Genomic DNA, 16,321 nt, shown 5'->3' on the forward strand with positions numbered 1-16,321 from the left:
GATTATGAGGAAAGCACATGTCACAATCTGATTTACTGGTATTTTATGTTATTGGAGGATAAATTTTAAAAACCCCAGAATACAGTATCACCCCCATGTCCAGGTGTCAGACATGACTTGCTTTACCCGTCGGCTGACTACAGTACATAATTCTTTCATTCTTTATACAGCGATCATGCATCAGTGACCAGGGAAATGGATAGCACATCAAACTATTAAAACTCCATTTTTGATCAGCTGGTAATTTTTTTCACAGCGTGAAGCAGAAGACAGTGTACCTAGATTCGCAGACGACACAAAGATAGATAGGAAAGTATGTTGTGAAGAAAATATAAGGAGTTTGCAGACAGATATAGATAAGTTGAGTGAGTGGGAAAAAATCTGGCAGGTGGTGTATAATGTGGAAAAATGTGAAGTTGTTCACTTTGGCAGGAAGAATAAAAAAGCAGAGTATTACTTAGACAGAGAACGGCTGCAGAATTCCGAGGTGCAGAGGGATCTAGGTGTTCTCGTGCATGAGTCACAAAAAGTTAATATGCAGGTATAGCAAGTAATTAGGAAGGCCAATGGAATGTTATCCTTTATTACAAGAGTAATTGAACATAAAAGTAAGGATGTTATGCTTCAGTTATACAGGGCATTGGTGAGACCACATCTCAAATACTTGTGCGCAGTTTTGGTGTCCTTATCTAAGGAAGGATATAAACACATTGGAGGTGGTTCAGAGGAGGTTTACTAGATTGGTACTTAGAATGAGCAGATTGGTTTATGTGGATAGGTTGGGTAAGCAGGGCTGGAGTTTAGAAGAGTGAGGGGTGACTTGATTGAAATATATAAGATCCTGAATGGTCTCTAAAAGGTAGACGTGGCTGAGTCTAGAACTAGGGGACACTGTTTTTAAATTTAGGGATCGCCCTTTTAGGAGAGAGATGAGGAGAATTCTTTTCTCTCAGAGCATTGTGTGACTTTGGAACTCTCTGCCTCAGGAGTCGGTGGAGGCGGGGTCACTGAATATTTTTAAGGCAGAGGTAGATCGATTCTTGTTAGGCAAGGGAATCAAAGGTTATTGGGGGCTAGATGGGAATGTAGAACTCAAAACACAAACAGATCAGCCATGATCTTACTGCATGGTGGAGCTGGCTTGAGGGGCCGAATGGCCTGCTTTTGTTCCTATTTCGTATGTTCATAAAAGTTGCACAGCGAGAGTTCTACAGCTGAGTAAACTGCAAATAAGAAGCCAAGCAGTAACAAAAACCTGTTCACCAGGCTACTTTTTAAAAAAAACCATTCTCGGGAAGTGGGCATCACTGGCAATGCTGCCATTTATTAGCCACCCCGAGCTGCCCTGAAGGTACCCTTTGTAGTAGTTTGATACAATTGAGTGGTTTGCTAGGCCACTTAAGAACCAACCACCTTGGTGAGTATAATAAGAGGTTAATAAGCTTTAGACATCTACCTTAATGTAATACTCTTTCTCCTCACCTTTACAGTGAAAGCAGAATCCACAAATAACTTCTGTAGAGTTGTCAGTGATTCCCAACACCGGGTGATACTCTCATCAAAACGTTGGTTCAGCTGCAAGAACGTTTCCAGTTGTTGGGATATGGCACTGAATGATAACCTGCCAGAGCAAGACTAAAGAAATGGAATTAACACAAGAGAAAAGTTGTGTCAATGCACAGATTGAAGTCAATTTTATGTCCGGTATAAAATGTCAATGCTGATGTATTAGCTACATAGTTCTAAACAGTCCTGATGAAGGGCTGTTGAAAGAGGAAGGAATGGTCTATATCAGACCACCCTTGCCCACCTCCGAGCAGCTGGTTTCAGACTGGCACGCGTGTGGGGCTGGGGAGGAAGGTCACAGCGATTCTCAAAGAAAAGCCTTTCCATTATCTCTGATTAACTATCATTCTTAAAAATATGTGACATATGAGGAACGAGAAGTCATTCAACCATGTTCAAATATGCTGCAGAGTTGCAGAGGCTTGGAACTGGCCTTGATACGCCACAGAATCCTAAAGACCTTGCGATGTAGCACATGGGGGAAGTATCCTGGTGCCAAAGTCCAGAACAAGAGGCCATCATCTTAAAATCAGAGTTAGGCCAATCTGGAGCGAAATCAGGAAGCACTTTTTTCACACAAAGGGTATAGCAAGTCTGGAAATTGCTCCCCACACGACACTGGGTCAATTGAAATTTTCAAGACTGATTGATGGATTTTTATTAAGTAAGGTTACCAAGGGATATAGAACAATAGCGGCTAGATGTAGCCGAGGCACAGATCGACCATTATCTAATTGAATGGTGGAACAGACTCGAGGGCCTTAGTGGATTAGATTATTCCCAATATCATGTTCAAATATTAAAAAAACTACCTTTGCACAGTGATCCTTTGAGCCACATTCTGGATTTCCATTTGCGAAGAGAGTTTCTTCTAACAGTGTGTGACTAACAATCAGGTTCCTGTATCGTTTCTGTTAAGATAAAAAATATATTAGAGATTATAACTCTGGTTATGAAAAAGATAAAAGTATAGCCTTAGAATGTCTCAGGTAAAATATTAAAGGCATTTAAAGTACCTCGTTTTTATATTTTGTATTTCCTTTTTCTTGATTCTTCCACCGGAGGAAACAGTTTCCTCCTGTCGACTGTATTAACTCACTTAATCATCTTAAACAGCTCAATTCATCTTTCAAACTCAAGGGAATGCAGGCCTAATCTATAATAAATACCTTTTAGCCCTGGAATCATTCTGGTGAATGCACACTGCACCCCTCCAAGGCCAATATATCCTTCCTGAGGTGCAGTGCACAGAAATCAATGCATTAAATGAGTTTAACCAGTGCTTTATATAACAGTAACATAAGATAAATCCTTTGTATTCCAGCCATCATACATCTATTACTGTTTTCTCTCATTAGAATGCATTAAATTGGCACACAGAAGTCAAATGCAAATCTCTTTGGACTATTTGACCTAAAGTGTAATGCATTACTCAATTAATTGGAAAGGTATAATGGACCAAGTGGTTTCTTATAGTGTTTGTGTGATTTCATGATTTGGTGTGTGTGTTTATTTTTTACCATTTTGAATGTTTCCCAAGTAAAGGCATATGAAAGGCTGTGGAGTTTACTTTTTCCTGCTGGTGATTTAACATTTAATGGTTTAACTTCATAATGCTTCCAGTGGTAGCTGAATATGGGCTGGCAAACAATTTCGGATCCCTACATCACTGAGCAGTTGGCTATCATCAGAACAGTTTCAGCCAGATAGAAGCTGTGCTTCTTGGCAATCATTTCCCTCCAAAGTGCTGCAACACTTGTTACATTTCAGACAAAGGTTGGCAGTCCACATTAGTGAAGTTACATTCCAGCGGCTGGAACTAGACATCGATAGTGTGGTAGAATCAACCACAAATCTCTGGAATTCTCTCCGTATACAAAGTAAATATTTTCCATGTCACAACAAACTGTACATGACCAGGCAAACTCAAAATTATATTTGGAAACAATTTCCCACTATATGGAGTTGAAATAATGCTGTACGTATAGCTAATGCACATGTTTGTGTGAAGTTCCTTTGTTCTGTGTTTCAGTAAAGCCATCAAACGCACTGTATGACATTTCACCATTTGTAATTGTACAATAAACACATTGATATCTTTGCTACTGATATTGTACAAAGCAAGTCCAATCTCCCAGCTCCAAGGTTTGTTGAACTAGTTTAACAGCTTTTGTCTGGTGCTTCACACCCTCTATAGAGTTGAAGAATTATATCAGCAGGAAATTATCACAGCAGCAAGATAGCATCTCGTCATTGATGACCTTTCAGTATTGCTTTCGCAGAGGCATGGCATTTCACCACTTTAGACTTGACCTCACGATACTGATTTGCCTTAAGTGCGGGCTGCCAATGGAAGATGGCATTCGGCACTGCTTTGTTATACATCATATAAAGACATATATCATGATGCACAGTTCTTTTAATGATGTCAGAACGGACAAGCAGAAAATAGCATAATGAACAGAGGACTACTAGAAAATCTAGGGCAGATGGAAAGTTTGTTAATCCAAGTAATTTATCCAAAATGCCCACACAATACGAAAGCAGTAGACAGTGAAATAATGTTGAAGGAACAATGAAATAATATTCAATGGACAGTGAATAATTCTAAATTCCAATTAATTGATATGCAAATCACATTCTTACCCCAGCTGAAGGATATCTGTTCACAATCTCTGACACAATTTGAATTAACTCTGCAACAGAGAAGATGGAGTCCAGCTCCACATCGACGATATCAAACGCGCAGTGTATTTGGTAAGGAAGCCCATTTGGAAGAAACCTTTTCTTCATGCAGTATCTTTAGGACCAAATGATAAGTACACGCTTAGGACGTGGCACAGTTCAGACCTATCTCTTCTCATCAATGAGGTTTCAAGGCAATCTGCATTCTCATACAAGTGTGGCCGGGATCTTCCGACTCCATCTCAGGCGAGGCGGCGCCCCAGCCAGAATTCCATTGGAAGATTCCAGCAACGTGCAGGTGTGGAAAATCCCACCCTATCTTTAGCATCCATCTGGGAAGTAACTCACTGCAATCATTTTTATTGCCAAAATGAAGGAATAAGGACCAGATTACTCCTTGATCTACAAATTATGGCTAGTATTTTAAACCCCTCTTGCTGGGCAAGAATGGTTTGTGAGAGGAGTTAAATCCCAGCTGCAACTCACCATGTTCCCAGCCACCATCTGTTTTACGATGGCAAATAAGGTTTTCAACAAGGCTCCTAATAAAGGCAGGCAGGGGCCCAGTTAACAATTAAAATGATATTGAACTGAAATCAGGGGTAACTCTGCAGTGTCTGCAATCAGGCAGGGAAAGCCAACTGGCCACAAGGAGCCAAGATCAGTGTTTGAAAAATATTTCTGTTCGAACTCCTTGTGGAGCAGCAGACAGGGGAATGCTCCCCCAAGGCCCTGTAAGGAGTTCTTTAGCCTCCACAACTATGGCTTCCCCTTATCTCCGATGGCCTTGGGACCCCCAAATTGTCCTCAGGTCCACGGGTCTTTGGCTGCGGCCTCTTGCTGCTAAAATCCCACTCCTGCCCACCAACCAGGGAGCCTGGGCAGGACCCTGTAAAGTTTATGCCAATGGAGCCCTTCCATTAAAATTGGCCAAGCGTCCATGACCTTGGTCTCTCCTAGTGTGCCGCCCACTTGGGAGCTCGAGTGCACTGAATCCCCACCCGCCCCTTTTAAAATGAGGGTCTGCATCAATGGGGTCTTTGGTCATTACTGAGGACACTACTAGATCCACTAAAGGCAGGAAAGGTAAGGACTTCTCAAAGTAAGACAGCTAGCACAGAGCACAGACTCAAAATGCTCCCTCAGCCACCTCAAGACCATTTTCTCATTGATTGAAACATCTGGACAATAATTGACCGAGATGGCAAATAAAAGGCAATTAAAAGCTTTTAGCATCGCAGTAACCAACGTATCTAATCACGCACATTTTGCAAAAAGAACAAAGTAAAATTTTCTTGCAGAACCACTTGTTTCTGGTCATTATTTTATTTCAAAGGAGTAACATAACACACGGCAACTCTACTCTTGCAAAACATGGTCACATGGCCTCCTATTACCTTTTAATTTCACTGATTTTGTTTTTATGGACAAAACGTACAAAGGGTATCTGTAAACAGAGAGAGATGTGAACAGTCAAACAGAACAGTAACCAAACAGGATTTTGTACTATTTATCCAATTACTTTGTGCAAGAACAGGTCAAGTGCAGAATGCACTGGCCAAACATTTATCCTTCAACTAACACCACTAAAAAAATAGATTATCTGGTTATTGTCGTGGGGGAGGATTTTCTCCCCATCAGGGGGGCTGAGAAGGAGCGGGTGCCGGCGGGCGCGCCGCTATTTTACGTGGACAGGCCAATTAAGGCCCACCCAGTGTGACGTGCTCCCGGAAGCGCTCAGCGCTCCCTGTGCGGTTGGTGAAGGGGAGGGTGGGGGGGTGGGGGGCTGGGTAGTAGGCTGAGTCAGGGCTTGCGCTCTTTTGTGCGTGTGTGTGGAAGAGGCACGGAACTGCCTCAGGGAGATTAGTTCGGTTTTCACAAATTTTAACAAAGAGAAAGAAAAAAATGTAAGACATGTCCCCTCATGTGACAGTGTCACATGAGCTGGGACATGTCAATGAACTTTAATTTAAAAATCATTTAATTTATAAACCCCTCGTGAAACCTCGTCCTGCCCGTGGATGAGGTTTCATGATAAATGCGAAAGCTGCCTGGGCACTTTGCCAGCCCCCCCGCCAATGTTAATGTTGGACGGGCAGCTCAGTTAATAATTTTAATTAGTTTATAAATGGCCTTAACAGGCCTTTGACAGTTCGGCAGGTGCGCAGCCGACTCCACTGCGCGCCCGCCAAACTCAAGATCTGAAGGACACGCGGTGATGTCGGGACACACGCCCAACGTCACCGCGCACCATTTTACACAGCAGTGAGCGGGGCCCACCCCCACACGCCGACCGGAAGGTTCTGGCCATGATGTTGTTTGTAGAAAGCTTGCTGTGGGCAAATTGGCTGCCATGTTCCCTGCAGAGTAATGGTGACTACACTTCAGAAGTACTTCAAGCTGAAAAATACTTTGGAACATCCCAAGGTCTTGAAAGCCACTATATAAATGCAAATTCTTCTGTCTTTCAATGCAGGGTATTGCAATATTATTGCACAATATTAAATTTTATGCAGCTATACCTTATGATCTAGGGTCATTTCATAAATATACCCATCACTGCTCAGCATTGTTGTGATGTCACAGCGACAGGATGTTCCCACGCTGAACGGAATAATCTCGGGAATATCCACAGGAACACCACCTAGAGCAGAAGAAAATATAACGTACTTCCACCACCAGCACTACCACTGCTCATTACAGCACAACTGAGAAAGCAAACTGATTACACGGACAGTTCCTAATTGTAAAACTATAGCGGGGTGATCCATAGCAACAGAATAAACAGCTGCAAACTTTGCTGAAGTGGGTGAAAAGACAGATTTAGATATGACTACTTTAAGCAGATGAAGGAAGGATTGCCAAGGGGGTCATCAGGGGACTGATTATAATCAGTTAGTTAAAAAGAGAGTTAGGTAAGTAATTGGAGTAAAAATCTATAGAAGGATATCATGATATGATTTTTATTGCACATTGGGTCCAGCCAGATTAATTCAATGGCCTTTCCAGTTGTCCACACTCTTGAGGTCTTTAGCGTAGGGCAGGCTTGATGGTCTTTTCCTGTCCATCAAATCCATCTGCTCGCAAGTGAGTGTCATGTAGGACTTAAGTTCCCATAGCAACATGCTGATTTGCCTTAATTGACCAATTTCCCCACCTTGGATCTGAACAGCAAACATTAGTAAGATAAAATGTAGACATACTAACATACTAAAACTTCTTAAAGTAGAAGATATTAATAGGGCTAAATAAGTCAACAATGTCTCAGTTTACCGCTAACTATTTGGGACAGCTACATTGCAAGAAGAGACAAGGAGTATAACACACAAGCTCTCTTTTGGCTGTGTTTTTCACAAGGCAGAAAGATGATATCCATGGATTCCTGCATATCTATGCAGTTCACACCTTTTCTCTGGGAGGGTTACTGTTCAGTTTTTAAGTGAAAGATAGATAGCAAGCAGGTGACCCTCCTCACTCCTGCAGAATGCACCAGTACTGTTAATCTTTTCACTTAGCTGAATGAAGTTTGAGAGTTTGTTATTTTAATCAATATGAAACATTTATCAAGCAGTCAAGCTTCACAAAGTAGGACCACTCTGATAACTGCCTGCATAAATCACTGTGATCACTGTGAATTTCAGCTGCACAACTTGAAGTGAGTGAATTTGCAGTGAGAAAGATTAATTTGAAATGGAGGTAAGGGATAGGAGATTGGGGCTTGCAACACAGTGAATGGAACATCCCAAGCAGACAGCAGCACCCGGCAGTTTGGAAGGGAGCATGGCCCCGCCTCATTCTAGCTCCAGGACCATATTTGAATAATTGGCATCGGTGTCACGCACGCACACATGCGCACACGCACACATAAAATAAGTGACAGCCATTCGCTGACTCATTCCTCAGGGCAATGCCTTGACCAATCAGGGTAAAGCTGCCTGGTTTAAATTTCAAGCAATGCTTAGCAGTTAACTATCAGTCACCATCCTTGGTGCATTCTCCATGACAGCGCCACTTGCCAACCAATCGGCACTCTCTTCACATAGGCCAGGGTTTTCAGTTCAGCGTGCAGATGCATGCCCGGCATGTGAAATAGCGCACAATGATGTTGGGCGAGCGTCCAGATATCATCGTATGTTCGCACGATATTTCGGTCAGTGAGCATGTACAAGAGTTGGCAGCGCGTCCGTTGACAATTAAGAGGCCTATTAACGCCCTTAAGCGAGTAATTATGTTGAATATTTTGCTGCCGTCCAACCTTACGTTTGGCAGGCGGGCGAATAGGCCGGACGCATTTTTTGCGAAACCTCATCTATAGGTGGGACAAGGTTTCTAACAGTGAATAAAAACACAATAAATTTTTAAAAATTTTTAGCATGTCCCTCTTGATGTGTCTGTGTCACATGTGGGGACGTTTCCCTTATGCTTCAAATCTTTGTTTTTGTATTTAAAATTCTCCAGCTCCCTGAGGCAGCTCTGTGCCTTCAGGGAGCTACGTAAACTCCAGCCCTCGCACTCCCCCACCCCACCCACCCACCACCCCCACTCCGGCTGCGCTGGATGCTCTCAATGAGCATTTCCCACTGGCGGGCCGTCAATTATCCAGCCAGCGGGAAGTCGTGGTCGGGGCCCAAGTGTGGGCAGTGGATCGTTTTGCGGCCACTCCCAGGCCCACCCAACAATGGGAGACCCCTGCCCATACTGTATACAATGTTATTTTCCCCTTGTATTGGTATTTTTACAAAGTGTCCTGATGAATGCAAGATGAAAAGCTTCAACATCTCTTTTTCAGCAATACTCTAATCTTTGCATTATCTTGAAGAGATTCATCAAATCTCCTCAAGGTCTTTGCTTTTCTAAAGTTATTTCCACTTACTGTAATAACTAAGGACCTGTATTCGAGCTATCAATCTGGTGGTCCTCCTCTGAACTTTTCCCAGAGAATCAGTGCCAGGATATGGTATTCCGAATCAGCTCCAAGCAAGGTTTTATAGCACAGTGTTGTCACTTTGTATTTAATTACCCCACTAATATATCCTTGCTGTCTGCTTTTTCTGTTAATTTTTAATTTACAGCAAGTTTTTTCAGAAACAAAAACAAAAATAGCTGGAAAAACTCAGCAGGTCTGACAGCATCTGCGGAGAGGAACACAGTTAACGTTTCGGGTCCGTATGACTCTTCAACAGAACTAAGGAAATATAGAAATGAGGTGAAATATAAGCTGGTAGAGGGGGGTGGAACAGGTAGAGCTGGATAGAGGGCCAGTGATAGGTGGATAGATTGCCAAAGATGTCATAGACAAAAGGACAAAGGGATGTTGACGGTGGTGATATTAGCTAAGGAATGTGCTGATGGTGACATTAAGGGTAGAAAGCAGGACGAGCAAGGTACAGATAGCCCTAGTGGGGGTGGGGTGGGGGGGAAGGGATCGAAATGGGCTAAAAAGGTGGAGATAAAACAATGGATGGAAACACATTTAAAAATGATAGAAATAGTTTCTTCAGAGAGCTGAGCATTCAGTCGGAACAGCAAGCACTGACAGACTCAGTTACCACAATTCACTAAACTTTGCCTTTACTCATTATTGATCCTACAAGGATGAAAGGCCACAGCTCAAACTTACAAAATAGAGGCCAATGTCTTCAAGAATAAGTGCTTGGTAAAACTTTCCTTCTTTGCAATTACACAATCTGATAACAGAAATTGCATCTAAATGCACTGTTAAATCACTTTCATGTAAAGTCACTGAAACCACCTCCCCCACCCCAACCCCACCGACCCCCCCACACCCCCACCACCGTCCCCCCCCCAAAAAATATCGTCAAACACTTTGTCCAAAGATGCTGCCATTTTGACTGGATCAATAACTGTATAAGACCACATACCATGCTTTTGAAATATTCGCCTAAGTTCTCTTTCAACGTTTCGCCATGACCTGGATGATGACATGGTAAAGGCCAGGTCCATGATCTGAAGTGAGAAATGGGACACAATCAGTGGTTTGCTGCAGAAATATTCCTATTCTCAATTTCACCCTAACAGCAAGTCTCACTGTTGCTGTTCCCATTAAAAATCTACCCACTGCAAAGAACTGTCTCAATATTATGATTTCATGCAGTTCTATCTGTTCTAATGTGCAGATTGAGGGTTTTCTCAGGTGCTATTACAATAGCCGGGGTTTACCATCAATTTCAAGTGGTGAGGGGTAATTTTAACCTAATTCGACAGGCAGGAAATCCATGGGATCAGGCAAAATGCTGGATTACACCCCGCCTGATAATGACTTCAATGGAGAGTAAAAGCTGGCTGGAGGCAAAACCTGCTTTGCACCCAATTCTGTCAGTTTCCTGAGGGCCGAGTAGGTTAGAACTGACCTTTATTTTAAAGCTCTCAATCAAGTTCTGCTTAGACTTTCATCCTTTAAACTGGATAAAATAAAAGTGCATTACAAGCAAAGGGGACGAAATGGGATTGGACAGCCACAGATGAAGAGTTAGCACCAACTCCAACATGACAGGCCAAATGCTCGCCTTCTGTACTGTAATTTCTATAATTCAAGAAGAAATAAAAAATCTTCACTTTTCACTATTGTATTGTTAGCATTCCTCGCTTCAGTTACTGAGGGTACCTCACTAAGTGCATGATAGTAAGCAGATTCTTGATCCTTAGAAACTTTTCCAACAAGACGTTCAAAAATCAACTTGATGGTTTCTCTGTGTGTGTCTTTATCTGGTGATGAGAGTGTTTGATTAAGTATTTCTTCCAGTCTCCTCCTCTCGTCAGGTAGAAGGCCCATATCCTTGCTGTGAAGGATCTCCTCAGCACTGGGCCTCTTCTGGGGATCATCCTGCAACAATTCTCGACATGTCTGCAACTTTAAAGATAAACATATTTATCACTGGTATTTCACTTGTGCTTCAAAGTACACCGGCAACTCAAATCAAGGAATCAGGTAACCCCATTCAAAATCAACACACAACCATGGCATTCTTTCAAAGAGCAGCAAGAGAGATCTCCCTGGTGGCTTGTCCAATATTGATCTCTCAATGTCACTGAAACAGATTTTCCGGTCATGATCACATTTTTCTGTTTGTGGGAGCTTGCTGTGTGTGAATTAATATCCACGTTTCCTACACTCCAACATTGATTACACTTCAAAAGTACTTCATTAGCTTTGGAACCTCCTGAGGTTGGGAAAGCTCTTATAAAAATGCAAGATCTTTCTTTTCACTGTACATTCCAGGTTAAATAAAGAAACCTAATTGTTTCGCTTCAAATTATCACTGACTATACTTGCACATACAACAAGATTATGATCCAAGATTAGCTGCCGTCCCACACAATTCTGATAAGCCATCAAGCTTGATGGAGGGTGAGACATGCAGAGAACCAACTGACAAATGAATCTAATATCTTCCACAAGCTTTTATTGATATAAATATGCACCTTTCGAGCTCCTGAAGATAATTTCTAATCGCTTCAAAATTCAAAGGCCTGTTAAGTAAGTAATCAATTAAATTAAAATTTTCGCTGCCCATCCAATCTAACGGTTGGTGGGCAGGCGAAAAAGGCCAAGCGGCCTTTGCACTTTTTTTGGAAACCTCATCCACAGGTGGGATGAGGCTTCCAAAAGCAGATAAAAATAAAATAAAAACTTTAATTTTTCATTCATAACATGTCCCTGCTCATGTGACAGAGTGACAGTTTTATCACATTGTTATTGTCTTTATTATTTTTTACGATATCTCTTCACCTCCCTGAGACAGCTCTGTGCCGCAGAGAGATTAAACGCACTCTCTCGCGCGCATGCGCAAAGTTCACGCTCAGCCCGCTCGTCCTCCTCCCCGCACCCTCAGCCTGCACAGGCAGCGCTCAGTGCTGCTGCTCCCGTTTCACACCAAATTGGCCTTAACTGACCCGCTAGCGTGAAATCGTGGCGCAGTGCTGATCGCGGGCGGAGGTCAGCTTCCCGGCCGCCCCCATCTGCCCTGCCAAGCCTGCCTGCCAAGGGCAAATTTCTGCCCATGGTGTGGGAGATCCACCCCCCAATATCCCAACCACCTTCTATATTGGTGATGCTGGCCACACTCAGGAATTTGCCCAGATTCCTTATGCATGTTTGTAGGGATTCTACACTCGTTGAAACTGCCAGCAACTTATTCCATAGGTCCACAACTCTCTATGAAATGAAGCATCCCTGACATCTAATGCATTTCTGTGCTGCTCCACTCTATACTGACATTCTCTGGTCCTCCCTAACTTAGCTACCTCAAATAGCCTAGGCATGTATCCTTTAGTTACTTTAAAAACCTAAATCAAAGTTGATGATTTTCCAAAGTAAAAGCCCCAATTTCTCCAACCGTATTGTGGTAACTATAGACTTGTAAACTACGCATCAATCTAGTGGCCTTTTATCTGAATCTTTTCCAGGGCCCTCTGCATCACCCACTATGAGAGGAGAACAAAACAGGACGCAGTATTTAAATCCGGCCTAAACATGGGCTTACGAAAACAGTGAAACATTGTTTTGTATACAATTGCCCCTGGTAGTACATTCACAATTTCAATAGCCTCACAGTCCTGTTTCAGAGATTCAGATACCATAATACCAAAGTTATTTGCCTGCTTAACAATCCTAAGCTTGCAACCCCTACATGGTGCATACAAATTAGGTTTATCCCACCAACATTTATCAGTATTAAGTGACATCTGTAGATGCAAGTCGATATCCCCATCAGACCTGGACCTGCTTGTTATCTATTTTACTCATCTAAAGTCCTAAGACTCATATAAATCTTTGCGTCATCTACAGACATGCTGACAGTTCCCTCAATGTCTTCCAGATCATTAATACAGATTATGAAGCTTTAGCACCAATCCTTGTGGATCTACCTAAGTAACTGGTCCCCATGCAGAAGCACTACAATTAATAACTAACTTCTGCTGATGAGCCTTCATCCAATTTCGTATCTAACTCAACAAATGGCCACTAAGCAAAGTGACTCAGTCTTACTAAGTCACCTGTTACGTCACATCTTGCCAAAGGCCTATTGAAAATCAAGGCTTACAATGTTAGCTGGGCTACCTGCATCCACCAAACTAGCAATTCTTTAAAAAATTCTCAGGTTAGTGAGGCAAGAGACAGAATCGTCCCAGAATTGCACTAAGCACAGCAGTGGGCATGAAAAACGAGGTTTTACCCCCACCCCCGGCCACAATGGCAGGTTTTCACACCATATCGTCCACTTCCCGCCTCATTAATTCTGCAGCCACAGGAAACACATTGCCTTGCTAGTGGGCGGCCTCTGACTCTCCCGTCACACTGTTACCTCACCATTTCCTCACACTGGGTACCACATCTAAACTACAGCCGTACACACGGTTCTCAATGCTGCAGCTCAGGGCTGCTCCAGTGAAGACATGGCCCTGAGAGCCAAGAAGATCTCAGTGACCCATCACCGAAATGCCTTTGGAGGCCCCACCATGATGTCCTCTGCCCCCACTCTGACCGCAGGAGGTCCAGCAATCTCATCACTGCAGCTTGGGAGGTGGTGGAAGATGTGGTCAGTGCCAACGCTGCACAGAGAGGTCGGCCATCCAGTGCAGACAGAAGATGGATGATCTCATCCGTGCCACCAGGGTAAGGCACTCTAAACTCACACACTCACAAGCCCATCACACATTCACTGGCATCTCACTCACTCCCTCACTCAAGGGATATCTCTCACATACCCTCACATCTTCATCTGGCCTCATCTCCTCTGGAGAATGTTTCCTCTGCCCTCACCTTCTTGAGGCCACTTGCAAAGATCAGCATGTGCCCTCACACACGCACACACCTGGGGATACCCCCCCTCCCCACCTTCCCCAATACAGCCCTCACCCTGCAGCCTCTTTCATTGCCTGAGGCCACTTCTCCCCCTTCCCCAAGCAAGCCCTAGCCCTGTAGCCATTGAAAAGCCACCCCTGCTTTATGGCTGGTCTGGTAGGTAGAGACCTGACCATGAGCCCCCTCTGAAAGTGATGGGGTGCTGCCTGTGAAGCCTGGCGCTGATGACAGCCAGTGCTGCCCGAGGCCAGTTAGCTAAAAGAACCTCAAAGTCCAAAGCAAAGTGCAGCTCGTCAGATGCATGTTGCTTATGTACAGTTGTGAAATACGCCAATGTGCCCAGATGATCCAGCGTGGGGGGATGATTCCAGTGAGCATGCTTATAACAAGATGCTGAAGTATTGAAATTAGGTTCCAGGCTTGTGGCGGTGGGAAATGTGGCCCATCGTCGATGGGCGGAGCAGACGATCACAAACTGGTTTCAGGACAAATTAAAACTGATTTTTGGCCTTATCATCACATTGTCCACTCACACCGCCAAACATGCCCGTCACCAGGGGGAGTGGAAAATTCCACCCAAGGACGTTTCTACGTTGAGAGCCTTTGATAACCCTCCACTGTTAAGGTGGTCAGTCACACGGTACCTCTAAGATCCCTTGTATCAATTTACCTATAACCAAAATTAAGCTAAGGGCCTGTAATTTGCTAATTCCAATGTACCATTTTGTAAATGTTGTTTGCGGATAAATGTTGATCAGGCAGCATGAGAACAGCTCACTCTTCTTCCCCTAGTGCAATACAGTCTCTGATATCTAGGTGAGATGGTAGGCAGGTCTGCAGTGTCATGTCTCAACTGAAAGACTGCAAAGTTGCATCATTCACACGTTAAAGAGAACCTGTTACTCAAGCGGAACCTTAAATGGCTCAGTAACTCACCAAGCTCAAGAACTCTGGGCGCAAAAGGAAGGCTTTTGTTTTGTCGACAAAAAGTTCATGTATGTAACATTGAGAATTCTGCAAAATAACGGAGACATCAAAAGCTTGTTTTCATTTGTTTTCAAAAATGAAGTCAGTAATTTTAATAATAAGATATTTTTAACTTCATAGTCGGATTGCCACTCTGCTCCTAGTTACTTATCCTGAAATAAAGCTGTACCTTTCTTGCCTGACCTTCTGACTTGGACCAGGTGACAAAGGTGCAATGCTGCAGTTTCCTGATGCCTTGTGTTGAGGGCAGTCGAATCGGGGTCCTGACAACCCAAACACCTGAGCCTACACAGAACCCCCTGACTATCCCGCTCCCACCCCCCACGAATACCCTCCCCGCCCAATCACACCACCCCCCCCAGCACCCCTTGATCCCCCTCGCAAAGCCCCATCCCTTTCTTCACAGCACTAAGCTGCTGTAAAGCAGCTGGGTTTAAAGGTTCAGCCACTTTGAGAAGCCGGTGGGGGGAGGTAAGCGTGTAAGGTAAGTGGGGCAGGATGGGTGGGGGGTGGTAGTGGGATGAGTGGTCAGGTGGTCAGTGGATGGGTTCAGGTGGTCAATGGGGATGGTGGTCGGTGGTGGGGTGGTCAGTTGGGGGGGTTGGGTGGTCAGTGGGGCAAGTGGTCAGTTGGTGTAATTCAGGTGATCATGATGGGGGTGGTGGTCAGTGGAGGGGATGTTCAATGGAGGTGGTCAGTGGTGGGGGGGGTTGCAGGTGGTCAGGGAGAGGGTGGTCGGTGAGGGTTGTCCGGGGTGGGGCGATACAGGCCAGTCCGGGTGGGTGTGAGGGTATAGTTGGAGGTTCCCATGCGGGTTCAGGAGGGGTGGGGCCATTGTTGGGGTGGGGTGGCACAATTTTAATGGGGGGTGGGGGGTTAGTCAGAGGGTCCTGTAGAGGGTTAGGGGGTGTGGGTGAGTCCTGTGGGGGGTTGGGAGGTGTCAGTACTATAGTTTCCCAGAAGTTAGAAGTGATTTTAATTCTAATAACATTTTCTGGGTAACTATTGATGTAACAGTCGGAACCATCCGAAGTTTGGGATTTAAATCAGAGTATCGGATGCTTCCCAGTGCAGGACAATTGCCTAACAGAAGTTTGAACTTCCTGGGCAATTGCCGTGGAATCCTTACTTGGGGACTTCGGGGAGGGGTCCCACTGCATCTTTGTGGTACCCCCTTCCCCCACCCCTGGGTACGATGCCCTGGAGCTCGGAAGTTATGGACCATAGCAACTTTTGTTGTTACAGCTTTACCTTTAA

The 16,321-nt window shown here is 44.1% G+C and overlaps 1 protein-coding gene across 5 annotated transcripts in view; it reads right to left on the reverse strand.

Annotated features, from left to right (window-relative positions):
- The window catches only part of LOC121288851 (probable serine/threonine-protein kinase ifkA), a 69,554-nt gene that overhangs the window by 25,739 nt on the left and 27,494 nt on the right, over positions 1 to 16,321 (reverse strand). For 4 of the 5 annotated variants that reach the window (XM_041207636.1, XM_041207637.1, XM_041207639.1 and 1 more), the window contains 8 exons: positions 15,014 to 15,091; positions 10,877 to 11,122; positions 10,134 to 10,218; positions 6,774 to 6,895; positions 5,649 to 5,698; positions 4,213 to 4,366; positions 2,379 to 2,477; positions 1,483 to 1,635 (listed from right to left, as the gene is read on the reverse strand). In XM_041207636.1, the coding sequence (XP_041063570.1) occupies positions 1,483 to 1,635; positions 2,379 to 2,477; positions 4,213 to 4,366; positions 5,649 to 5,698; positions 6,774 to 6,895; positions 10,134 to 10,218; positions 10,877 to 11,122; positions 15,014 to 15,091 (987 nt within the window). The remainder of the gene's footprint in view (positions 1 to 1,482; positions 1,636 to 2,378; positions 2,478 to 4,212; positions 4,367 to 5,648; positions 5,699 to 6,773; positions 6,896 to 10,133; positions 10,219 to 10,876; positions 11,123 to 15,013; positions 15,092 to 16,321) is intronic. The other variant, XM_041207638.1, reaches the window with a different exon arrangement.

Source organism: Carcharodon carcharias, chromosome 16 (genome assembly GCF_017639515.1).
Source record: "Carcharodon carcharias isolate sCarCar2 chromosome 16, sCarCar2.pri, whole genome shotgun sequence".
Taxonomy (NCBI): Eukaryota; Metazoa; Chordata; class Chondrichthyes; order Lamniformes; family Lamnidae; genus Carcharodon; species Carcharodon carcharias.